Consider the following 26,230-nt stretch of genomic DNA (forward strand, 5'->3'; position numbering starts at 1 on the left):
GGACCATTTTGAACCTTGTGGATTAAGTCGCACTTATTTTGACTGTTTGCGAAGTGTTATTATGTTTTCAGTTTGTCTATATGTTCACCCTTTTTCATGAATGTAAAATCTCAAGAACACCTTTGAGATATCTCTTCAAATTTGGCACAAACGTACAGCTGAACTGGACTGAAGTAACTGATTAGATTTTACTGATCACAGGTCAAAGATCAAGGTCACTATGGCCTCGTCTGTCTTATTCTTGTGAATGCAATATCTATGTATAGGAATTTCTTCAAATTTGGCACAAACCTTCACTTTGACTTATGGATGAACTGAGCAGATTTTGGTGGTCAAGGGCTAATGTCACTGTGACATCACACAACATGTTTTTGTCCAAAACCCAAGAATTCGCTGCCTTATCTATGACAAAATTAACTAGTCCACAACGCTAGTCTAAATGTAAACTTCCTTTGAAATGTCAGGGAAATTAGCTGTTAGAAACATCCTTAGCTGAACGGTTACTTAATCAAATCATACAGGACACCTGTTTGGAAGCGTCTGCATTTGTTTATGTTCTTGTGCCTTTCTGCACAATTGTTTGTTTATGATTGCAGTTTTTACTGTAGCTCTTTCTCATTTCACATGCAGATGTAGAAATGTATATTTTTGGTTTGTCCCCAGGTGCCGTGCCTGTGCAGCAGTGCAACCTGTCTGATGTGCAGCTGCTGTCCAAGCACCAGGAACTCCACGGTGACCAGGATCATCTATGCCTCCATCTTGCTGCTGGGGACCATCGTGGCTTGCATCATGCTGTCGCCCGGAGTGGATCAGCAGCTAAAAAGGGTACGAGTAAACCGTGGGAGTACAGTGAATGTAAACATAGAACAGACATTCCTATTCACAGAAACACTCTATCCTTGTGTCAAACACACATTAGATAGTAATCATACGTGTGATGAAATTCACTGAAATCACTGACACTAAAAAACCCTGTTGTTATATTTAGGCAACAAAAGCACATTGCAGGCAACCAGCGATGGGACCTTAAAGCATCACAGTCAGATGGGATGCGAACACCGACCTCCTGTGCAAAAAACTACTAACAACACAAATACTATTTACCTAGAATATACAGCTATCCAAAAAAAATCACCAAAAAAACAGTATATATACTATCATTGACATGTAGAAAAATAGAAAAATATCAGCTTAATTGACAAACATCAGGTAATCAAACTGACGCCAACCAGCGGTGTATCATGCTGCCGCCGAAGGTGCTGTCCAGCTTTCCGGTGGCATATCTTAACACTGCAAAGGTTCTGTCTGGCCACGTTCTAACGTTCAGGATCTTATGCCAAAATCTTTTCAAAAGTGGTGGTATCTTGTGATTTTGGAATGAGAATGGGCTGATATTTCCTGTATGTGTGAGCGGTTGTCAGTTGTTCAAGGTGTGCCACCTCGCCATCAGTATTTTTATTTGCCATTTTTTCTTGATTAAAATAAAATGCCCATGGCATTGTAATTATGTCCTGCTTTGTTTGAGCAGCAGTCCTTATTGATCTTACTATCAAAGAAAATAAAGAAAAGTATTTCTAAAAATTGATCAAATTTGAGAGGCTGTAGCCTTTGCCATTTTTTGCCTAATAATTGCTTAAACAATGAAAGCAATTCTGCTGTTGTCATATTCCATCTGCAGGGTGATTCAGTGCATGTATTGCCATAAGAAAACTGCTGCATCTAAAACATTGCCCCATTGTCAAGTATATGTTGTATGACAGGATGTGTTTGTGGTAGTGGTACGAATTTCTTACGTTCTATTTTGAAGCCACAGCAATTTTCTGACTGTGTTTCCATTTAGCTTTGTTTTGACCACACCACCATCATGGCCTCTTTTTTAATATTAGCATCTGCATCTGTGGCCTCAATGGTAAATTTTACAACAATCGTGCCATTTTTCTCTCTGAGTTTATTATATCGGGAGGTGAGACACTTTGGCCTAAGTCTGCTCTCAATAAGGTATGCAACACAGGAACACGCTCACTGACAGTGTTCAGTTGTTACTTTGCGTTAGATGTCTTTTAGTGTAATAAATTCAGGTACATACCAGACTTGACTTATAGTGCAACTTTGGTATTTTTCAACATGGACCCTATTTTCCCATGAGTTTATATACAAGTAAATAGTCAGAAAAATAGTTTCTGAAACTGGCCCAGCACTGAATGAGAGGGCTGAAGCTGGGAGTCACGAAACAGGCTCCAATGTAACACTTGAAGCGTTTGTTCATCATCAGTTTACATGCACTGGAGGGCTTGTTTTTTGCAACTGACGGGCTCAGATTGTTATTCCAAGTGTCTGACAACATAATGGAAAGGATCCCCATAGAGACAGATCTTTTGTTAAAGAGTAAGATCTTTTCTTTCTAACCAGACCCCGAAATTGCTAATGCCAAACCCACTAGACTCCATTTAAATAAACAGTAATTTTGGAGTGTTTAGAGCCAGCATATTTTCACATCTTATTGGGTGAAATAAGGGTTTATTTCCACCAAAGCAGAGTTTGTGATTGTTGAGACAGTGGAGACACGAGCCAAGACAGCTTCTGTGAATTTTATTTTGTTTCTATCGACTTTGAATGAAGTGTGTTTCATAGTGATTCAGTTACTGTTTATTAAACTGGAGTTTGTTGGGTTTGGCAATAGAGATTTTGGGGCTGTTTCATCTACACAAAAATGATCCTATTCGTTGACAACCTTATGTCAGTTGGAAATGCAAGCACTTTTAGAGGATTTAGATTGACTGTGCACAAATGCCCCAACCTGTTTTGCAGCTGCCAGATGCAGAAAACATAGTGCAATCATGACATAACCTGGCAATTAAAATTCTGAAGATTAATGAATGTTTTATATTTATGATTAGGACTGATGTTGGTTAAACAATAAACTCATGAAAGCTTGATTTTGAAAAGCGCATCTTATGCACAGAACAATACAAGTGTGTGTGATATTAAAGCGAGCCCTAAGGGTTAATCTAAAATGTGACTTCCTGTGATTTGCTGTAGATCCCTGGTTTCTGTGAAGACGGAGCTGGCTCTTCTATCCCCAGCCTGCGGGCTGACGTCAACTGTGAAATGTTTGTGGGCTATAAGGCAGTGTACCGCATCTGCTTTGGCATGAGTATGTGGTTCCTGGGGTTTTCCATTCTGATGATTAACATCAAGAACAGCAGAGACCCCCGTGCAGCCATTCACAATGGGTAAGCACTGCAAAAACACCTGCAACACATGCTCTTAATGACCAACACTTCGCAGTGAAAGGTGGGTTTTGAGCACACTGTTTAATATGTGTCTAACTATCATTTATCTGGGATGCTTAAGCGTGCTTCTATTTTGAAAGCTATCAGCCTCAAGACTCAGCGACTTAAGGCCCGGAACGCTTTTTACTGTTGATTGAAACAAAAAGAACTTTGTCTCTCTTTGTCCTCTCACTAGGTCAGAGGTTTAATAAGTTACACAACCTATCATTCAGCTCATGGCCTTTGTCCTGCACACAGTGCCGGAACTAGATCATTCAGCCCCATACACTCATCTGACCAGTCATGAGCTGTGCTATTGATGGCGAGCACACTGATTTTCCTAAATAGCTGTCAATCATGTTGCCAAAACCCCTTTTTTATAGCATGCAGGAGAAAGCTGGATGGCTTTTCATTGCGGCCGTCACCTATTCTTGGAGTTCTATTCATGATTATGAAGTACACAGTAACCACATCCTTCCTCTGCTGATCACTGAGCAGCTCAGTATTTTTGTACCTTGTTAAATCTAGTAGTCTGTAATTTTGTTGTTGTCTCAAGATGGGTTGCACCAAAAAGGATTGATTTAATCTAAGATTAGCTTTAATCATAGTTTAGTAAAACTAGCTTTAAAATAAGTGAATTCAGATGTAAACTCAGCATTAAAAATAAACCGTGGTTTAGTAAAAACCAAGTTTATTTCTTTAAACTGAATTTAAACTGTGTTTAGTCAATATTGTCAAGTGTCATATCAGAATTAAAATAATAAATGAATGAACAAATACCTACATAAATAAATATATAGATGCATACTGTAAAACTTCAATTAATAGCTCAGGCTTTTATTTGCTTAAACCACTGAACTCAGCAGGCTCATAGGCTATATGGGACGGGCTTTTAATTCCCTTCACACAAAACTGTTGCTCAGCAAATATGGGAAATACAATCACATTGTTTATTTAAATCTCTTTTTGCATTTTTCTTGTTTTCTATGCTGGTATTATTGTCTTCATTGGTGCTTATGGTTTCAGTAAAACGAACTGAATGATTAGATTGTAGAGAATCTCACCAAGCAAAAATGTGTGTAGCATCCATATTGACAAAAGCTTAAACATTAATATTTCTTTATGTGATCTGAGCAGCTAACTAAGCTCCAGTGGGTGGCTAACAACCTAGTTTTATACATCCAAAGAACGTCTGTAAGATAAACAGCATAGTAACCAGACCGTGCTTCCAACTAAGACAGGCCGTTATTTGTCAAAATGCATATCCACACCAGGCTAGTAAAAGGGACTGGGCGTCTGATTGAGACAAAGCTTATATTTAAAGTTTTACAGTATTAAGCATGCTGTCTGCAACTAGTAAGCATAAAAGAGAGACGGAGGGCGGCGTTTAAACAGCTGCTTTTCTGTAACAATAAGTGTTACATTGTTTATAGCTCACTACAAGTTTGCAAGGTTAATGGTACTCATAATGGCTCAGCAAAGAGGCTCACATTTTTCTGTCTTTGAGAAAAACTTGTTGGCCAAATTAATGGAGAAGTATTGCCAAATCAAACAAGATTTTTTTTAACAAAATGTACAACAGTATTTCTGCCTGTCACTGCCATGTTTGACAATTTTAATCTAGTTCTAAAGTTTAGTGCATTCGACCAAAAACTTGATTTGGTTTAAAAGTTAGTGTTAAGTGTTTTACTTAGTAGAAATGCTTTGGACACTGTTGACCTGAGGGTGACTGGATAGATGTGCTCTTGATAAAATTCTAAAATGTATGTTTATGTACATTCCACTGGATAATCAAACATGAACCTCCGTTTTCAGATTTTGGTTCTTTAAGTTTGCTGCCTTGGTGGCAGTGACAGTCGGTGCCTTTTACATTCCTGAGGGGCCTTTTACCTACAGTAAGAACTTTATATATTAACAATTTGATATGACATCCAACAAACAGACACAGAATTGTGATAAATATGATAGATGAGTAACTGAATGAACTGTGTGTGTGTGTGTGTGTGTGTGTGTGTGTGCTGTGGCAGTGTGGTTTGTTGTGGGCTCTGGTGGAGCTTTCTTCTTCATTCTGATCCAGCTGGTGCTGCTGGTGGACTTTGCTCACTCCTGGAATGAGTCCTGGGTGGAAAAGATGGAGAGTGGCAACTCCAGGGGCTGGTATGCAGGTCAGTGACTCAAGCTGTGGCACAATTACATGCTGCATACACCATCTGACTGTGGTTTGAGTGTGTACCTTTCAAACCTCTGGGAACCCAAATCACCAAAAACTTTCTTAATATGTAATTTAGGGTCTTACATGCATGATAAAAGGATAAAAAAATAATCAGGCATTATCCTCAATCCATGTTTGAAATCTTGTAAGTAGTATATAACCCCCACTTTTGCATGTGCATGTGAAAATGCACATGGTAGAAGGGATTCTTCCTTATTTGAGGTTTCTACCATTATTCCTGTTATTGGTGGCTTTTTGAGGGGGATTTATTCCTTTACTTTTGTGAGGGTCTAAGGACAAAGGAATGTTATGCTGTGAAGCCCTCTGAGTCAAATTGTGATTTATTAAGTTTATTTGAATGATAGGTGATGTAAGGTTTTATTTACAAATTGAACTAAATTGAAAGTTTCAACTGCAACATTCAGAACATGTGTTAGAGGCCTAAGACTACATACATTTTTTTCTGTTTTGTTTTTGTGACATGATTAAAGGGATTTTTACCCTAAATTAAAAATAACATTCTGGTAACTAAGAGAAAACTAAAACACAGCATTGGAGGCATTTTACCATTTACAGGATGTTTTTCAGAACTAAAAATTTCCTAGCAGGACGGCCGGAGCAACAGATAAGGACACCTATGTAATGCACCACGTGGTGCATTACATAGTGCATTCCGAGCGTTTCCATTGGTAAAAATAGTAAGCCACACCTTCTAGGGGACATGGTGTTGCGTTTAGTCATTTCAACACTACGCTCGCCCGACCGCTGATTGTGCGACTCTCCTGCAACCCTTTTTGAGTGAACATTTCGACACCTTCATCAAACATGGTCTATCCAAACGGTAAGCATTCCACACTTTTACCCAATTTAAAAAAAATCTGTTTAGTCATTCAAACTATGGTATGCTTTTTTTAAAAAAAAGTATGATTCACTAGGTGCTGTACTGACTGTGCTAGCAGATGTGGAAAAAAAATCCTTCAGCTGCTTTTAATATAGAAGGTTGGTGTTTTATCACGTTACATTTTGTCAAATATATATATATATATATATATATATTTGGTCCAGATGTTAAAGCGGTGTTTGTAGCCTAATTTTTAAAACTTTTTTGTGAATCTTAGACCTACCTTGGGTGTAGAAAGGAGCTCCTGAGCTAGAGAAGTTTTGGGTCCTTTAAACAATGTTTCAAACGGTAAGTTTTTTTTTTGTTTATGTGAGAAACTATTTTACTTTATAAATCTGTTTGTTAAACTAAATCACTATGTTTTGTGTGTGTATATAGTTCCAGGGGTTCCAGGGCTAACTGTAAGAGATCCCAAACACAAAAGGAGATCAGGGAGCAGTCTGCTAAGAGAAGGCACAACAACAATACATGGTATGTACAAAAAGGAAACAAAACAAACAAGCTATGGTTTTTGGTTCATCCAAACTTAAGTGTTGTTTTTACATATATTTAAAATGTGTTTCCATCATGTGCCTGAAGGTACAGGTGCTTGGATGAAATAGAAACGGCTGTAAGTGTTCCGGAGGGCCTGAATAAAATAGCCGTCGAGAGGGATGACAGTGCACCACTGCCACAGTAACCCATGATCAGCATCCAAGGTGATGTGCATTCTTTTTTAACGGTGAGTTGTTTGATGAATGGTGCACAGTACCTGGGGTTGTAACAGATGCTGTCTCACGGGATTTGGTGAATAATCGTATAGAAACTCACGCAGCTGTTGACTGTGTCCCTGCGGCTGATGTACACATTCAAGCTAGTGTCCCTGTGTCTAACAAATTGAGTCAAACCTTCATCTCAGTGTCTGATAAAGCCTGTCAGGTTAGTGACGCAGCATGTGATAGAGCAACTGGTGTCACTGATCTTCTCCCCACAGAGCCCATTTGTCAAAGCCAGGCGGCTTCTTCATTAGATCGAACGCATTTTCATGAGCTGACCGACGATGAGTTAAATGTGCTTTATGACATGTATGAATTCTATTAATTTACCTGCTGTTGATAATATTGAAAACAACTTGCCAACACCACAGGCCTGTGAGCAGGAGTCATTGCGCCAGATAATAACAGACAGATTTGCCCAAATTAATAACAAACTTGATACTAAATTAAAACAAGTTGACAACAGACGCCTGGAGTCCATACTTTAAAATCTTATTAAAACAAACGCTAATTTATCTTATCTGATAACTTTAAGGCAATTGAAATTACATTTGCCAACTTCATAGCACAAACAGATTTCTGGAATGCTGGATTGTCTAGATAGTCAACCGCAGTAGATTTGTGTCATAAAAATCACTCATTTTCATTTTCCTCCTTATAAAATGTTTGAACACAGTGATGGAACTGGTCGGTCGGTTGTTAATAGTGATAATAACACCAAAACTTCTCATACACGTCCTAATTTTGTAGCCTTCAAACAGTGGTCTGATGACATAACAGTTAAACTTGATGTTTTACGAAGCTGCATGCAGTGCAGGCGCAAGCGTAAAGCCGGTCTTGCTGCTGCTGCTGCTACATCAAATAACTCCATTAAACTTCCTATACATGTCCTAATTGTGTAGCTTTTAAACAGTGGTCTGATAACATGACAAAGAAACTTGATGTTTAACAGAGTCGCGTGCAGCGCAGGCGTAAGCGTAAAGCTGGTCTCTCTGCTGCTACATTAAATAATTCCAATGCACTCATACAACTTCTAATTCTGTAGGTTCTGCGGGTGTGTCTGTCGTCTCTGATAATTCTGTAGCATCTGTTGCTGCTGATGATGCTGTTGTTACTGGGTCTGCAGCACACTTGCTGTGAGTCATTTGTCAGGTAGTGTGTCAACGGCACTGTGGTAGAATCTGGTAGTAAAATGCAGACTGAGCCATTGGTTTTGTCAGTTGGTGGTCATGGCGATGTTTAGCAGGGGTCTGGAGGACAGGCTCAGGTTAGGGATATACTGGCTTTTAATGCTTTAGAGTGTGCCAGTGAGTCAATTTTCGAGACATTGGTGTGAACAGCCCAAAGCAGGTGCCTGTTAGGCTCATAGAGAGGTTGGGTGGTGTTATTGATCAGGCCTAGAAGCTTCATAACCCGGCAGTGTTTTTAATTTTGTTTTGAGAAGGCCATCCCTGGCCAGCAAAGTACAGACCATTTTAAATGTGTATAATGATTACAATGTAGATCTGTTTATAGAGGAAATTGCTCAAGTGTTAGACAGCAACAAAACTTCTATATCAGATGATGAATTGGAGTTTGTTGTTACGGTTGCACAGAACAGAAGTGGTGGTGCCTGTCTAAGACCGGGTAACATGTCGTATGATGAGATTTTGTCAAAGAAAGGGCGGTTTCTGCACAACCCCATCAACAGTTCCAAAGACAACAACATGTGTTTCTGTTTATGCCTTGCACACTCTACCAATGCTGGTGTCTCTGATATAGAAAATTTAGAGTACGCCAAACAGTTGGAAAATGCTGTTAGGTTTGACCACACACACACCAGGTATCCTTCCTTGATGTTACCAAATTTGAAAGTATTTAAATCTTAAGATTATAATTTTTTATCATGCTGCAGGGGGCGCAAACACCTACAGTGTTTCCAAACACATGACACACCTCACAAACAGACCAGCTGGTTATACTTGCATAATGAACACTATTACATGATTGAAAATCCAACTGGGGTTTTTTGGGGCTCCTCATGTCTGTCAGTACTGTTACAGTACATATGAAACCCCGCTAATACACAACTGCAAGCATCTCTGTAATGTCTGCTTTACACAGTGCAATCAGTACCCAGGCACAACACTGAAATGTGATAAATGTAAACACATCTGCAAATCAACACATTGCTATCTACAACACAAGTTAAAAGAGACCACACACTATGTGAGTCCATGTGACACACTGAAATACTGCGCGGGCGTGTGGTAAAACATACAGGCATCAGAAAAACCCCCACAAGTGCGCACCCATTGTATGCGCACACTGCAGGGAGTGCCAATTAGATGGCGACCGTCCTCATCAACCTCATTTATCCAACCACTTGAAAAACAAGAACCCAGTGAAAATTACATTCTGTATGATTTTGAGTTTTCCTCTTGGTTGCTGCAAGTAGAAAAACTCTCACCCTCCCAGGGTGAGTGCTATGTTCAGAATTCTTAAAAGCAACTCAATAAACAGTAAATAACTGAATGTCCACACAGAATTTAGAATTTTAAGTTCAAACCTTTTAGTGAATCTTTTCAAGCAAGCAATGAGCAGTTACAGAGCTCTGGATCAGAAATGCCTCTCCCTAGCGATAACATCAGCGAGTCAGCCTGCATTCTGACAACCTGTCTTTCCCTGATCAGTCTTTTATACTATTTACAATGAGGAAATGTGCATGGAGGTGTTGTCTCCCTCTGATTGGATCCTCTCATTATCTGGCTCTCTTCTCCAGGGCGCAGGGTCTTCTCTGGATTGGTCAACACCGATCATTCTGCTGTACCTGTCAAACACAATCACAGAAACCAGACACCCACACCTTTCTTGTCTCACATACACATTACATACTTCCTCTTTTTTGTCTCTGCATACGGGTGACCTTCACATGACACTCCTAAATGATTAATACAGTAGCGTTTCAGTTCTTCTAACGCCAGTTTCAGCATTCCCACTTCGGCATTCTTGCAGTTACATAACAATTCTAGCCTTGCTTGGACAGAGCCTTAAGGGCTCATGTCACATAAAACTTGTTCTCTATCTTACCCTATCCTAGCATTATAATCACATTTTAGCTGGAATCATTGTTCAGTTACAGACATTTAGGTTACATACTTACATACTCCAACAACGGCAAGCATGAGGCCAATTTTATATGTGCAATGGACATGGATGGAAACAAGATTTGTTTCAACACTCTAAAGTGTGTAAGTGCTTTTGAGAAACATTACAGGCATCCAAAATTTTGCGGCTACGCATTTTTTGCTCAACGCGTCGGGTTTTGATAACTACCTACTGTTGGAGTACTTTGCCAAACACGGCATCGCTCCTAGTGTAACCATGAGAGGTAGTAGAGTCATCCTGATGTATGACAAGGCATACCGACAGCATTAGATAGATTCATTCAGCTTTTTACCCATGCGTCTGGCCAAAACACCAACCTTGGGTTTTGAGGACCTAGAAAAAAGGGTATTTCCCCCACAGGTTCAACACCAGGGCTAATGAGTATGATGTAGATGCTTATCCAGACCCCTCCTGTTACGTTTATGAAAGCATGAGTGAGTGTGAGAGGGTTAAATTCATGGCATGGTATGACACAATCCATGGGAAAACCCTTGATTTCCAGGCAGAAATGCACCGCCATTGTGTTAATGATGTAGAAGTGCTGCGCAAGGAATGCACCATATATCGTGAGACATTTCTGCAAGGCACACAACTGGATCCGTTTGCTTTGCTTTAACCACTCTGGCATCCAGTTGCATGGGGGTGTTTCTCCCCAAAGACACATTAGCTCTCACGTACGAAGGTGCATACATAAAGCAAAATAAGTCTTATTCAGATGTGTCGATACAGTGGCTTGAATATGTCGCCCACACAGAGAACAAAACAGTACAGCATGCGCTCAAAGGAGGTGAGTAGGGCCATATTTTGTCGATGGTTACAATATCGCCACAAATACATGCTACGAATTTGCAGGCTGCTTTTTTTCCGGGTTGTGTCAAATGCCACATAGAGAGTGATGTAAACCCCATCACCAAGGTGCCCTATGGTGAGCTTTCTTTACCATCTCTTTTGTGAGAAGGTGGCTGCTTTGGGGTCATATCATGGTGTGCGGGTTGTTGTGATGTGGGAGTGTGAATGATTGTCGGCAGACCTGGCAGTCAAAGCATTATTGGCCAGATACAGAAAGCCAGAACGCCTGAACCCCAGAAAGGCCATGTGTGTGTGGTGGCTGCACAAATGCCAAGAAATTGTACCACACCGCTGCTTGTGATGAAGGTGAAAAGATTCACTTCATTATTATTATTTCACCAGTCTACAGTTCAGTCTACAAATAACTATCTGACTGGCCACCCAATAACTATTCACTATTATTATTATTATATATAATAATAACAATAATAATATCTAATTAATTATTCACTTATTCAATAATTATTATTGCTACCACCAAGAGGTCTGTATCACCCCGTACTGCCCTACAGATGCCACAACAAGCTCATGTTCCCGCTGTGTTGCACTTGTGCTGAACAGCAGAATCAGAGCAGCGAATGTACGCATGGTGACAGTGACAGACAGTTGTCAGGAACATGGGTATCATTTGAGCTGGAAAAGGCTATACAAAAGGGGTACCAAATTGTCTGCATTGATGAAGTGTGGCAATTTTCCAACAAGACTGACAATTTGTTCAAGGAGTATGTCAAGACATTTCTGTATTTTTGCAAAAATACATTGCTGAGTACTATAAGAAGGAGGGCTTCACGTTAGACCCGGCCAGGATCCGTGTTAACAAGGCTGTCAGGAGTTGTAATAAATTACTCCTGAACTCTTTGTGGAGCAGGTTCAGCATGAGGAGCAACATGGTGCATGGTCCAAAGTGCTACGCTTATCGCACACATCAGGGGAAGAGTCAGGTGAAGTGCAAAGGTGTAACACTTAATGCTGTAAATGCTGAAGTGGTTACCCAAGAGTCATTGGCTGGGTTAGTTCATGCGTTTGTAGCCAACCAGAACACAGACGCTCATTTAAGAATGTTTCATCTTAAGAATGAAGCAGTTGTTAAAGAAGTTCAGGAAGTGTACAACAAGCGCAGGGTGCTGTCTGATTACACCACTCTACCATATGGATACTAAATCAGATCAAGGGTTTGATGGCAGACTGCAGCACTGCAGTCTGGTGGTTCTAATTGTGGGAAGACTTTTTTTTGTCAAGAGTGGTATTGAAAATGCATCGAGGGTTATTTCGCACAGTATTGACAACATTGTTTATATTTACTGCTTCTGGCAGCCTCTGTATAATCACCTCCTTCAGATAACATCAACTTTGTAAATGGTCTGCCAGAGTCTTTGTGTGATGAAGCACTACTACCCCTGGACGAAAACAATTTCATTATTATAGACGATTTGATTCATGATGCTAGTAATAACATAGAGGTAAAAAATGTATTCACCAAATATGTTCACCATAGAAATCTAAGTTGTATTTATTTAGTTCATAATTTGTTTATGCATGGTAAATCCAGTCGAACCATTAGTTTTGAAGGAGTTTCCCTCTTTAGCCACTGCAAGTAGAAAAACTCTCACCCTCCCAGGGTGAGTGCTATGTTCAGAATTCTTAAAAGCAACTCAATAAACAGTAAATAACTGAATGTCCACACAGAATTAGAATTTGAATTCAAACCTTTTAGTGAATCTTTTCAGCAAGCAATGAGCAGTTACAGAGCTCTGGATCAGAAATGCCTCGCCCTAGCTGATAACACCAGCTAGTCAGCCTGCATTCTGACAACCTGTCTTTCCCTGATCCAGTATTTTTTGTACTATTACAAACAAGGAAATGTGCAAGGGTGCAGTGTCTTCTTCTGATTGGCTCCTCTCATCTTCCAACTCCTCTTCTGACTCCGTCCTTGGGTATGACCTGAAACTAAACACACACACATTCCACTCTATCGCATGTCTTACTTCTGTGCTCAACGACGATCTCCCCAACAAGGAGTTACCCTGATAGTGCCCTGTGTTTATCTTTGTCGAAAACAGAGGTCTACATTTTACCTTTCCCTGGCCTCATTGCGTGACTGTCCTTCAGCTCTACACACAATGTTCCTTTCACATAACACTCCTAAATGTCTAATACTTTGAGTACACTAAAGCATCTAATTTCTAGCGCAAGTTTCAACATAGTCACTGATAGTACATTCTTGCAGAAACATAGTAATTCAATCTTAACTGAGCAAAGCCTTAAGGGCTCGGCCCTATAGCAACAACACCATAATGTATAAAAGGTAAAATAATAACAACAATCACTTCAGTTGATTTAACAGTATAGTACTTGTGAACTGCTGATTATATATATAAAGAACACAATGTAACTCAGTACCATGATCATACTACAGCTTGAATCATCATTAGATTAAAAGCATATATACTCCAACAGTTTAAACACCAACTACCTAGTTCTGTTTAATAATCCTAGATATAAATACCAAATTTCACTTTTAGGCAGACAAATGTTTCCGGGTAACACCAATTTTGTTTTAGAAACGTTTAATGCTGCAACTGGCATCCCCTTTGGGTATCTTCTCATAGATTATAAAGCTAAGACACCTGAATATTTAAGACTCAGAACCAATTTGCTGTCAAACCAGACAGTTGTTTATACTCCTAAAAGAAATAAATAAAGGGGGCTAACGACATAGTCATGTGTGAAGAGAAATCTTCCGCTGCTGGAGTTGTTATATAAATCGTCGCCAATTGTGTGAAAGGTTATTATTAGTAATACAAGCGTTGACTTTATTAATGTGCTGTGTGAAGTAGTCCTCAACGTGATAAGAGGTAGCATTCTTCTGACTAAGCATCAGTACAGACTGTTGAAAAAGTAAAAGTCAATAATTAGACTGATCGTCGACAAAAAGGTCAACATTTTGAATAAAAAAAAGATTGTTAACCAGTCTGGTGGATTTTTATTGCCATTATTAGGTGCAGCCATTCTGTTTATTACCAGTCTAATGACTCGTGGGTAAAAAAAAATGGAGCATACACAAAAAAATATTTCTGGTCTCTCAACACCAGCTGGACTTGTTAAAACAACAGCAGCAGCAGAATACAGGATCCATTAGACATGCGCACAGAATGAGTTGGACAAAGCCGTGACTGAGGTGTTGCAACTGTCAGACTTAAATGTGTATGAGAAAGCTAAAAAATGTGCACATATTCTCCAGAGATACCTGTCATTGGTAAAGCAGGGAGAACGTGAAAAGACTGTATTGACGTTATCTTTGCCTGCTGAAAGTTGCGATGCGGCTCGTACGACTCAGGATGCTGCACATCATGTTAATGATGATATCAGTGTAAAGGATGGGATTGATGGAGGAGGTTTTGAAACACATGCCCAAAAGAAACAAAAACAAAATGCAGAGCACAGTTTGGCAGCATTGGCCCGTGCATCAGATGTTGTATCATGACATGACCAGGGTAAAATTATTATTAACTAACGACCAATCAGAGGCTGGCACTACAATTTGATAAAAACGTCATAGCAATGCACACTGTTTCTGATGTTTTTAGAGCTGCAGGGTGGGCTTTGTTTTTAAAAACACTGGCTGACTTAAATGTAGCGTTATCGGCCATCCCGAACACACAGGTGCACCGGGATGTTGCTGGATTTAAAAGGGGGTCATGATACAATTGGTGAACTGACTTTTTACACACATCCTAAATCTGCAGGTAAGAGGAGGAGGTGGGTGAGAGTTGACTCACACAGTTATAGCACTCATCTTGGCACACATGGGTCAAAACAGTTAAGGTCAGACACTGACAATGAGTGGTTAGATTATTGATTTGTTTGTGACAATGGGACTGTTTTATTCATTTTTGTTTTTATAATCTATGTTGTATATATCAGGCCTGGTGAACAAATGTATGTTTCTTCACCTAAGCGAAATGATGTAACAGTGACAGAATGAATGTATTTTATGTATTTTTTTATTTTTACTCTAAAATAAAAAATGTATTTTTCTTCTTGTATTTTTTTACTCCAGAAAACTAATGTAGAAACAACATAATGAATGTATTTTTCTTCTTTTTTATGTATTTTTTTACATGCATATTGTAAGCAAATGTTGCTATTTGTTGTTGTCCATTAAAATGTAAATAAATGTCTTTGAACCACTGTCGTGTTTTTTAAAATGTGTGTTTATTGGGAAGTATCATTATTAAATAACATTATTTAACACATTGCACACATGTAAAATTATCTTCAGGACACACAGCAGTAGGCTGTATTTTGTAAACAAATGGACAAACCATAGCATTGTTACAAATCAGACTGGTCTTGTACATGTTCATCAATTATGTATAAGGTATCCTTTTTTGTACATGATACAGAAAAAACACACAATGCTGACCACACGCCATTGCATCGTCATTTTGAACCTGTTTTCTTGAATAAGATACATCCGTACAGTTTTTCACAAGGAAATTGTATTTCTCAGGTGGAAATGTATGAGTCAGGAGGGTTGCAAAAATGTCAAAGAAATAACCCTGTTTGTCCTTGGTGATATACATAGCCACCCAGTGCTTGCCAGGTATCATAGAGGGATGGGTGTTAACAATCACCATGGTAGGAAAGGTACTGACAGGGCATTTTGGGAGCTGGTCACATGCCAGTACTCCCAGATATTTAATGAAATTTTTTTCTGTCATTTAGATGACGACTGGTGGTTTGTACAAGCTGGCAAAACTCTTGCGCGAACTGACCTCTCTAAGACCTCTCTCTCGCTACAGTACTAATCATGGTAAAACAACCTCCAGCCTCCTAATATACTGAGGGGTTTCTCTCTCTCTCACACACACACACACACACACACACACACAGTATTAGGTTTTAGTTATCTTATTAATGTGTCTCTTTTCAATTTTGTAAATACACAAAGGATGACAAAGACTATTTTATTTCTCTTTTAATTTTTTTTATTGCAACATCAGATGGTTGAATTGGATACAAAAATCACACGCTTATAACCACTTACCTTCAGCAGAAGGAGCCAAAAATGTCACATCCACTAATGCAACAGCCAATAGATAGCCAGATATAAAGAGACGAGGGGGCAGGACATATGCGTGCGCACATAGAGAGGGACGGACAGGTGCGTGCGCTGGCGGAAGACTGTGCTCTTACTAAATCCATCATCTTTTCTAAGTTGCATACTTGACACTTGACATGACTTTTACTTTTGTACTTTGTATCATTGTTCACTTTATTGTCAATGGCCAGAAAGTTCACCAATGACGTATTGATCCCAGACTGCCCTTAAAAATCTCCTTAAACAATTTCCCATGACACACACACACACACACACACACACACACACACAAAATATACAACGGATGATAATAGAAAATAGCTGCAAAATGAGTAAAACAAGTAGTATCATAAACTATCATAAACAGGAGTATAAGCCTCTTCTACAGTACATCAGACCAATAGTCACTAGCTATGTAAAGTTCACCTTGTTTAACAAGATGATCACCAAGTGTTATGTTATACATTTCTAAGATTTTATCTGTAACACTCCACCGATTTCAGTTCATGTAGAATCGTCTCAGCCACAGCTTGGAGCACACACGTGCACGTGCAAAAGTGGGGGTTTTATACTGCTCTTGTAATTTTATTTTTTTTTCACAGTTTTCTGAAGTTGGGTTAATTTGGGCGTGGTTATCCCCCAATCCATATCACGTAATATGGATAAAGCCAATCAAAAAATCAAAGTCAGCTGTCAGTTGATACTACTTTAACACGCCAAACTGAAATCCCTCAGCGCTACTTTCAGTACTGTTGATGTAACACTATCAGACGAGGCAATGTCATCTTGTTAAGTCTTCAACTAACGTAATGTTTTAAGTGCAGCGTGCAGTGTTTGTGTGTGTTACCTGGCTTTTACCAACATTACACAGATGGTCACCAGTGAGTATGTGGCAAATAGGAAAGCAATTAAATAAGAATAAATTATTAATATGGCACTAGCATTAGCTAACCCTACAGTGCCATCATTTATCATTGCATTCATTTTGATAACAAACGGGTGCATCTCAGCTCGTGTTGTATGTGATACGTTATGCTAACTGTATGCTGAAGCAATATCATAACAAAGCAGTTTGTAAACTCACCATTCAGTGAACGAGTGATGTGTTTTATTTTGAGAATCTTCTGATTCTGGAAGTTCAGAGGGTGCGTTCGGAAAGACTCTCTCTGAGTGGTGGCACTCTGGGCAGTCTGTCTGAGGAGAAGGAGCAGCAAAGCGCCAAATGGAGTGAATATATGATGAACTTAACCGCACATTAATTCACAAAGAAATAAAATGATCTGTGGCTTTGAACAGCAGCTCTCTCATGTTAGTGCAGAGCTTCAGATTGGATTTAGGAACGCAGCCAGAGTCAGAGGGCTGCAACAGATTGAGCTGTACCACGCCGACATTGCTTTGCTCCATGGCTGTCATCGCGGAGACGAGAGACAGTTGACATAGGTGGGATCCAAGGAGCTGTCAATCAAAACCTGATCTGCCACGCCCACACAGTCTGGAGAAATGCTATTATCCTCAAAATGAGCCATTTTTAACTTGCTTTTCTAATGGTTGGAAACATTTATTTTCATGTGCATTCTTACTATTTCAAGCCACATTTCCAGAGGCTTTAACAATAAGAGAGCATAAAGCTCAGCTGGTAGCGATGTAATCCACTGTGGAAAATGAGTTTTGAAACCGGTAAAAATATTCAGAACCAATATGTAGCAATAAATCAATATTTTTGACAACAATATGAGGTACCATTACTAATATACAGTGCATTGTTATTGAGTTATTGAGTGAAATTGCTTGATTTTTCAGTGTGGTGTTGATGTACACAACACATCCACAATGTAGTACACAATAGAAAACTGCTCACAGCTGAAATAACACTTAAAATTTCTTGGTGCAGGGACTGAACATTTCAAATAAAACAAAAATGATGTCCTATATACCTCTTTATGTATGTTTTGGGCTATTTTTTTTCTGCTATTTACCTTTTCTCCCTTTTCAGCTTTGCTGACGGTCACAATCCTCAACTACACCATGTCATTAATCGCCATCGTTCTGTGCTTCGTCTTCTACACCAAGCCTGATGGATGCGCCCTCAACAAGTTCTTCATCAGCTTCAACATGTTACTCTGCATTGTGGCCTCTGTTGTCTCTGTGCTGCATAAAGTTCAGGTACAGGACAGAAACTTGTTCTGCAGTGTCAAACATTCAGTCAAGCAAAAGCAGATGTTTGATGAAAAGGCCAAAAATGTGACATGCTCTTGAGGTGGAAACAACATCAATTTACCATCCATCTAGGTCCGATGGGAATTGATGTTGTTGAAAGGAGCCAGCTGAGGTGGTTCATATTTCTTATCAGGATCCTCCTGGAAACAAATTTGCATTTCCTATGATAGTGAAGGCATGACACACCCAACTCCTCCTCTGAGTTGCTAGTACTTGTTGCCTTAGTTGGTTGTAATGGTTATGTTAAGGCAGGAGGAGTGAGACTGGTAAGGATAAGAATGTCATTATAAGCCAGTCAGAGGCAGAGGAGGGCAGGTCATTCCTTCGCTATCCTAGGAAACGCAAATTTCACTCTGGACTCCTCCCGTTAATGGTTTTTGAGCCAGGTACAACTGGTAATTTTTGATCTAATCTGGCCATGGATGGATGGATGGATGGATGCATGGATACATGGATACATAGATGGATGGATTGATGGGTTTTCCCGTACTTTCAGCCACATTAGAGTCTTAGTTAGAGTCTTCATCATTGAACTGAGTTTGCTCAATCATGGAGTTTTTCAAGCCTGAAACTTACAGATTTCTCTTTTATCTGTGTGTGTCCCCAGGAGTCTCAGGCACGTTCAGGTCTTCTGCAGTCCTCCATTATCACCCTTTACACCATGTATCTGACCTGGTCTGCCATGACCAATGAGCCCGGTGAGAATGTTTACTGGTCATCTGAAATATTGCCATCCACTGGCTCCAAACACAAAGCAGGATGACGTGTTTGTCTCTGGTTTTGTTATGCATTGTTATAATCATTTTAAAGAAATAGCATCCTGTTTAGGTCATATGACCATGAGTTATTGCTTTTGTTAGTAAGGTCTTTTGTTACTCTGTTCAGCACACATGATGTATGTTGTGCTAGCAGTAATTTGTAGTGAATTAATTCCTCAATAGAATGTGAAGCACACACAAAGCATTAATATAGATTTTGAATGGTGTGTCACTTTCAAGCTACTTTTCATGGATTTCATGTCTTGTGCTCACGTTTTTTTCCCCCAGAAACATGCATTTAAAGGGGAACACCTTACATTTTTTTTAAAGATGTTATTGAGGAGGCTATATAACATGATGGAAAATATACTGCAACCTGCACATGAACACGCATATTGCAAGGGCATGCTGGGAAACCACTAGGTGGCAGTGTCATCAGGGTAAACAGAAGTTGCCTGCTCAGGAAAACAGTAAAAATGACAAATTCCAAAGCAAAAGCCCAGAATGACACCCAGAATACAGAGCACGTTTTTATAATTTGATGTCTGTGGGATCAAAAAGTGCAGTTTGAATGGGTTTCAATGGCACATTATTATGAATAAACGTATGAATGTAACAATCTGGTTTCCACAATGTATTTTAGACTTGTTGTAGGAGATGAGCTGGAAATTTCTAGGTTAAACAAAATACACAATGTTGCCAAATGTACGCCATATGCACGAACACAGCCAAAATTGTCAAAAAACGAAGAATGAAAAGCATGTAAAATGCAGTCCCTAAGGGTTAAACAATATTTACAATATAAGTAAACATGCTGTCACTTGTAAAATGAGTTTTTTTGTTAACATTAAACACTTATAAGACAGGGAAAATGTGTCCAACCTTTCTTACTTCCTTCATCTTCCAGTAGTTATAGTTTATGCAGGACTTGTCTTTCTGAACTGAAAAATCCACTGGAATGGAATAATCCATGACAGGATTTCTGTACATGATGTGATGGTCATCCGGCCTGCCCATAGGACAATTGCTGCTGTCAACTAGCAGCAACAGGCACACCCTGCAAATTACATTTCTGATGACTAATAAAATAACACTAGCTATAGCTAATTTCATAAATATAGCACTAACATTAGAACTTTGGTGACTGGTGTGCTGCTAGCTGACAGTCACAATCCTGTCATGGATTACTCTGCTTGAGTGGACTTCTCAGTGTTTAGCCTCCTGAATAATGTCTTTTTTTAAAGACATTAGAAGAAGAAGAAGAAGATATGTCTGCAAAAAGGGGCCCTTATTTTCCATCAGACTCAGTCTCTTTCACCATTTTTCCTTAAACACTGACCTACAGATCTAAACATGGCATTTGTTTTTTTTTTCCTCCTCCCGTCAGATGAAGCATGTAACCCCAGCCTCCTGAGCATCATCCAGCAGATTGCTGTCCCCACCGAGGCCCCCCTGGAGATAGAGAACCAGACGGCTGTGGTGATCATCGGGCCAGAGGAGCCTGTCCCAACGTCCCCGTACCTGCAGTGGTGGGACGCCCAGAGCATTGTGGGGCTCGCTATATTTGTCCTGTGCATCCTCTACTCAAGGTAGGATCACTGGGTGGGATAAGAAACAGTGTGACTGTGCTGCGTGTAAACTATTTCACAGTCAAGCTTCATTCACAAGCTTTCTATGAGGTGTAGAAATAGTCACATGAAAATCACGGTTGGTTCTGGTCAGGTGGTTGCCGTGCCGTGGGTGGGCACTGATAGGCAGAGAACTGATTATTGATTTTCCCCCCATCGCCCGCATCTAACTGCGTTGTTGTTGCTCAGTCAGTGTGACTCAGACACATTTTCCGTATTTTCATTTTTTGACCACAAGGATTTCATTTGTATGGGCTGTCTGTGGGATACTGTGGAGAAATGTTTTTTGTCACAGGACCTACATTTTTCACAGCTCAGCCCAGTACTGTTACCAGAGACTTGGGGCTGCTGTGGCTCAGAGGTAGAGCGGGTCATTCTCTAATCGGAAGGTGAGTGGTTGATCCCCGGCCAGTCAACATGTTGAAGTATTCTTGGGCAAGATACTGAACCCCAAATTGCTCCCGATGCTGCGCCATTGGAGATGGCGTGTGTGTGAATGATTACCGAGTAGCAGGTGAGACCTTGTACGGTAGCATCGGCCATCAGTGTGTGAATGTATGTGTGAATGTTTGTCAATGGGTGAATGTAAAGCGGGCGCCCCATGTACAGAGGCTTTGTCCTTGCTGCAGTGGCCGTGGGTTTGATTCCAGACTCAGCCCTTTGCTGCATGTCATTGCCTCTGTCTCCCCCTTTCACGCTTAAGCTGTCCTGTCAATAAAGGCAAAAACCTGAAAAAAAAAAAAGAATCTTTTAAAACAAACTCTGGGTAGCTTAATGTTATAAACTAACAACCAATCAGTGTGAGAAATGTTGCTGTTCCCGTGTCATCATTTGTTTTTCCATGAGATGTTGTGGCTGGCACTGTCAAAGAAACCACAGTTTGTATTTGTAAATGAACTTACAGTATTCATTTATCCATTCATCTTTGTCCTGCCCTCAGCATTCGTTCGTCCAGCACCAGCCAGGTGAACAAACTGACCATGGCCTCCAAAGACTCCACCATACTGGCTGAGGGCGGCAGCAGCACCGACCTGTCAGAGGAGTCAACAGGACCCAGGCGGGTGGAGGACAATGAGCGGGACATGGTCCAGTACAGCTACTCCTTTTTCCACTTCATGCTCTTCCTGGCCTCCCTCTACATTATGATGACCCTCACCAGCTGGTACAGGTCAGTCACTTTATCTTACAACTCAGGATACATTTCCAGTTACAGCTGAACAAACTGGTACTGAGCAGTCAGATAGGAAGCTGTTGCTGCACCTGGCAACACACACAACACTCACTGACAGGTGTCAATCTGAAAGCCCCCTTTCAGACGGTTTGATTTTTGCAAAAAAGTGAGAGACTGGCGTGCTCAAAGTGTGGAGTTAATTTTTATAAGACAAGGTGCTGTGTGTTCTGTTAAATGTTTAAAAAAAAAACAGAGCCAAAAGGAACCAGCTTACTTAGATGTGGTAGAGTGGTCCTGAAGCAGGTACAGGCACTCGTGTAACAGAGAGAAAAAAGAGTAGGAAAGTAAAGACAGGTAGGAAAAAATTGCTGATGTGTTTCATCACAGCAGCCTTCGTCAGGGCGCTGTGATCCTGCACAGGTGTGCTGGGATATAATAAGAAATTAGTATTTCCTTATTGTGTGGTCACATGACATCTTACCTCATGTGGTGTGTAAATGTTGATAGTATGAGAAATGTGTCTAGAGCAAAAATAGTAAATTAATTGGAAAAGGAAAAAGATGCAATAGTGAAAAATATATGTATAAAAAAGGGTTTAGTAAAAATTTCCTCATTCAAAAGTCATGGCATTGAGTTTGAAAATCCACTATGTCTCTCTGGAGACGTTTTTTGACACGGTCACTCCCTCTTGTGGCTGATTTGATGTGCTCTCGTCCTTCTGCTTTTAAGAGAGTTTAATTGCTGGAGAGTTTAGGTTAAAATGTCTTGTTTTGGGGTAATCCATATTGTTTGTTTTGATGGTTTCCTTTTGGGAAAATATTACACTATTAAATGTTTCAAACATTTGGAGCTGCTGCCATGGCAAATATTTTAAACAGAAAAATGCCTGCATTTCTTCCACTGCTAAACAGTTGATTTGTTTTTGCTTTGCTAGGAGTTCCTGAAGAAGGTGATTTTACTCATATTAAACCACAACTAACACTTTGTTTGTCTTCAACTTATCTTTTATTGGCTAAATAATGCGACTGAGAGGAGTGGTACGTACACACAGAGGGGGGATGGGACAGACGCACAGAAAACATACATACAGTGTTTTGAGGAGCAAGAAGCTTAAGGGGGAGGCTATTTACTGATTTATATTCCTTCAGTTGAAAACTAAAACACTATCCACCTGGGTGGACATGTGAAAAACTCACTCAGGTTGGCTTGGTTTCTTTAGAAAAACATGGAAAAAAGGCAATGAGCTATGAAAGCAGAAATTACCCCAAAATTAGCAAGAAATTAGTCAAAAGTACAAGAAATGACCTAAAAATTAATTTAAAAAAAGATGAAAAATGAAGCAATGAAAAGAAAAAAAGGTTAAACAAACAAACAAACTATAAAAACAAGATTTGAAAAAAGTACTTAAAGTAAATTATAATAATTCTATAACCACATTTTAAGTATGTAATTATGAACATTCTAAATATTTCTTTCCTGGACATTTTTCCCCAGTCTGTATTAAATATTATTTTCTACATCTACTAATTTCTTGCAGTTAGTGTAACATTTCTTGCCAAGTTGCTAATTTCCTTTTTTGTTACGTTTTTGAAAGAAATCAGGTTTAAATACTTGTAAAAGGCGTCTGAATGCAGCACAAGAAAAGTGATGTTGATTTATGTTTCTAGGGGTTAAAAGGAATAAAAACCTGTTAAAAAATCTTGACTGAGGTAGTCATAATTAATAAATGAAAGTGTTAAAGCCGTCTAGTGAGATTCCAGGAGACACCAGGTTATGTTGAAAGTCACAGATGTATTTTCAGCATTATGAGCAGAGAAATGCTGATGACTGACGATGTGTTGTTGTCGTTCTGCTGACAGCCCTGACGCAGACTACACCATCACCAGCAAGTGGCCTGCAGTGTGGGTGAAGATCACCTCCAGCTGGGTGTGTCTAGCGCTGTACATCTGGACCCTGGTGGCCCCCCTGATCCTCACCAACCGGGACTTCAGCTGATCAGTAACTCCACCTGCTGCTCCACTCTGTCCTCCACAAACCTCCTTCTTTCTTTCTTTTTTTCTTTGCAGAAATTCTGATCATGTTGCCAATATGTTCCTTTTAAAATGGTCTCACATTTTAACGTTTTAGCAGGAGTTTAGTTTGTTTATGAAGTTAAACATCGGGTCTGATTCAGGGGTGCCATAACAGCTGCTTCAGGTATTTACAGTAGTGATTTCATACCATCACATAGCAGCAGCTCATTCATTGCACAGGACAATCATACATTTTCTACTGAGGCACAAAAACACAGCGAAGAGAAAACATTCAATGTGCTTGTCTGCATTTATGTGAGCATTAACCCTTTAAAACTTGAGCAAATGTGCTTGATTTCTATGAAAAACATGGAAAGACGGCAACGAACGACTTCACCAGAAAAGACCCCAAAATAAGCAAGACATTAGTAAAAAGTTACAAGAAAATTAGGTGGGAAAAAAAGTATAGTGCAAAACAAGGAGATGACCAGAAAGAAATGCTATATATATGCTATGTATATACACACGCATAAAAATAGTGATATTTTTTCCCTGTAATCTCATTTTGAATATATGATTATAATGTTATTTAATTTAGTTTTCTTGATACTTTTCCCTTGTTATTTGACAATTTTCTAAAGATTCTCTTAAGGTAGAAGGCAGATTTATTTGCGATCTTAAATGTGGTTTAAGAAAAAATGAAATTAAAGTTAAATCCCACTCTCTCTCTTTTAGTTAACTTTCAGGTCATTTCCTTGTTACCTTTTACTCCTTTTTTGCAATTTTATTGCCTGTTTTCCATGTTTTGGAAAGAAATCACATTTCAAAGGTTTAAGTTCTTGTGAAAGGTGTATGAACGCAACACAAGAAAAGTGATGTTGATCCAGGTTTCAAAGGGTTAAATCAAATACAAGGTCCAAAATAAAACCAGCATCACATTTTGACACAATGTGCTCTTTAATATCTACATTTATCTTTGTAACTGTAACTGTAACAACAACAAACATTAGTCAGATTCAGTGTTGGGGGTAACGCGTCACAAAGTAACACATGACTTTAATCACATAAAACGCAGTAATGTAACGCATTACTGTTCCAAAGTCATCAATCACATTACATTTAACAATGCATCAAACAATGATGTCATTACTTTCTTTTACATGATTCTTTGGCATAATGAGTGGACAGAAAAAAAATCGAACGTGCCGTCAACAAAACCATGAGCACCAAATTATAATTTATTTACCACAATATACCATAAAGCATGGAGACAAAAAGTGGTGATTCCCTCCCTTTGAAGCGGCCATAAAATCCAAATGTGTCCAAATGTGTTCCTTGATTATATTTACCTTCAGTATGAAAGGGCCCACTGATTTAAAGACTTAAAACAGACTTTAATAAAATGTAATCCGAGTTGTAGATGCTGTTTCCACTGAAAAAGTGCTGTTGAGGTTGTTGACGAAATCTGTGTTCATTTGATCGCACTGTGAGAACAATCCTTGTGTACACATATCTACAAAAACAACCGAAAACGCTGTCGTATGCATGCCAGGCCAGTGGTTGTTGATGTAACCTCGTAGGACATACCATAGAAGAACACCACGTGCAAAGTGCGGCTGTGACGTCACCGTTCTTGTTCTTGTTTTCAAAAGATCGCTCACACTCTGGAACCCAGTTTCAAAAGTTTGCCTTTTCAGGCTCCCAAAATGCTGTTGTCGTTTGAACAAAAGGCCAAACTGCACCAAAAGTTTAACGTTTCATGCAAGAACCATTGCAGCCCTGAATTTAAGTAATGCATTACTCCTTTTAAAAGTAATGATTAATGTGTAATATATTACTTTTTGGAGTAACAACCCCAACACTGTTTCAGATTGAATCAAACCATTTTTACACCGCTTAAAGACATGAATGTATGACAGTATTAATACTGCACACAGTAGTGAGCTCATGTAGTTTGCTGCAATGCCTTATAAACATGACTCAAAGTCAAGTTTCTGCCAAATATTTATGGACTAAGATATTTGATGTAAAGTGGTTTTAGAGTTGTGGTGATTTTTAGGCTGTAAAATAAATCCGGGTGACACAGCTGCACTGAACTCATATGCTGTCAGAATATGCTTAAAGCTGACGCGGGTGATGATTTTCCTTTTTTCTGTGCACCATTGTATGACTCCAAAATGTATAGAATATCTGTAATGTTTATG

At 39.4% G+C, this 26,230-nt stretch overlaps 1 protein-coding gene across 1 annotated transcript; it reads left to right on the forward strand.

Annotated features, from left to right (window-relative positions):
- Positions 1 to 662: 662 nt before the first annotated feature.
- On the forward strand, positions 663 to 24,766 carry si:ch73-267c23.10 (serine incorporator 1). The gene is made up of 9 exons (XM_042498520.1): positions 663 to 825; positions 3,040 to 3,233; positions 5,088 to 5,167; positions 5,300 to 5,437; positions 18,234 to 18,403; positions 19,065 to 19,155; positions 20,603 to 20,804; positions 21,784 to 22,011; positions 23,874 to 24,766. The coding sequence occupies exons 1-9, from the start codon at positions 697 to 699 to the stop codon at positions 24,007 to 24,009; spliced, it is 1,368 nt and encodes a 455-aa protein (XP_042354454.1). The 5' UTR covers positions 663 to 696; the 3' UTR covers positions 24,010 to 24,766.
- Positions 24,767 to 26,230: the final 1,464 nt, after the last annotated feature.

This window comes from Plectropomus leopardus, chromosome 2, assembly GCF_008729295.1.
Source record: "Plectropomus leopardus isolate mb chromosome 2, YSFRI_Pleo_2.0, whole genome shotgun sequence".
NCBI classification, from domain to species: Eukaryota; Metazoa; Chordata; class Actinopteri; order Perciformes; family Serranidae; genus Plectropomus; species Plectropomus leopardus.

What these genes read in the sequence shown, in the direction of transcription:
- si:ch73-267c23.10 (XM_042498520.1), top strand. Translation starts at nt 697, where the DNA reads ATGTGCAGCTGCTGTCCAAGCACCAGGAACTCCACGGTGACCAGGATC. An exon ending in TGCCATGACCAATGAGCCCG is followed by an intron (nt 19,156 to 20,602) that starts GTGAGAATGTTT and finishes TCCTCCCGTCAG; the next exon opens with ATGAAGCATGTAACCCCAGC. An exon ending in CTGTGCATCCTCTACTCAAG is followed by an intron (nt 20,805 to 21,783) that starts GTAGGATCACTG and finishes TCCTGCCCTCAG; the next exon opens with CATTCGTTCGTCCAGCACCA.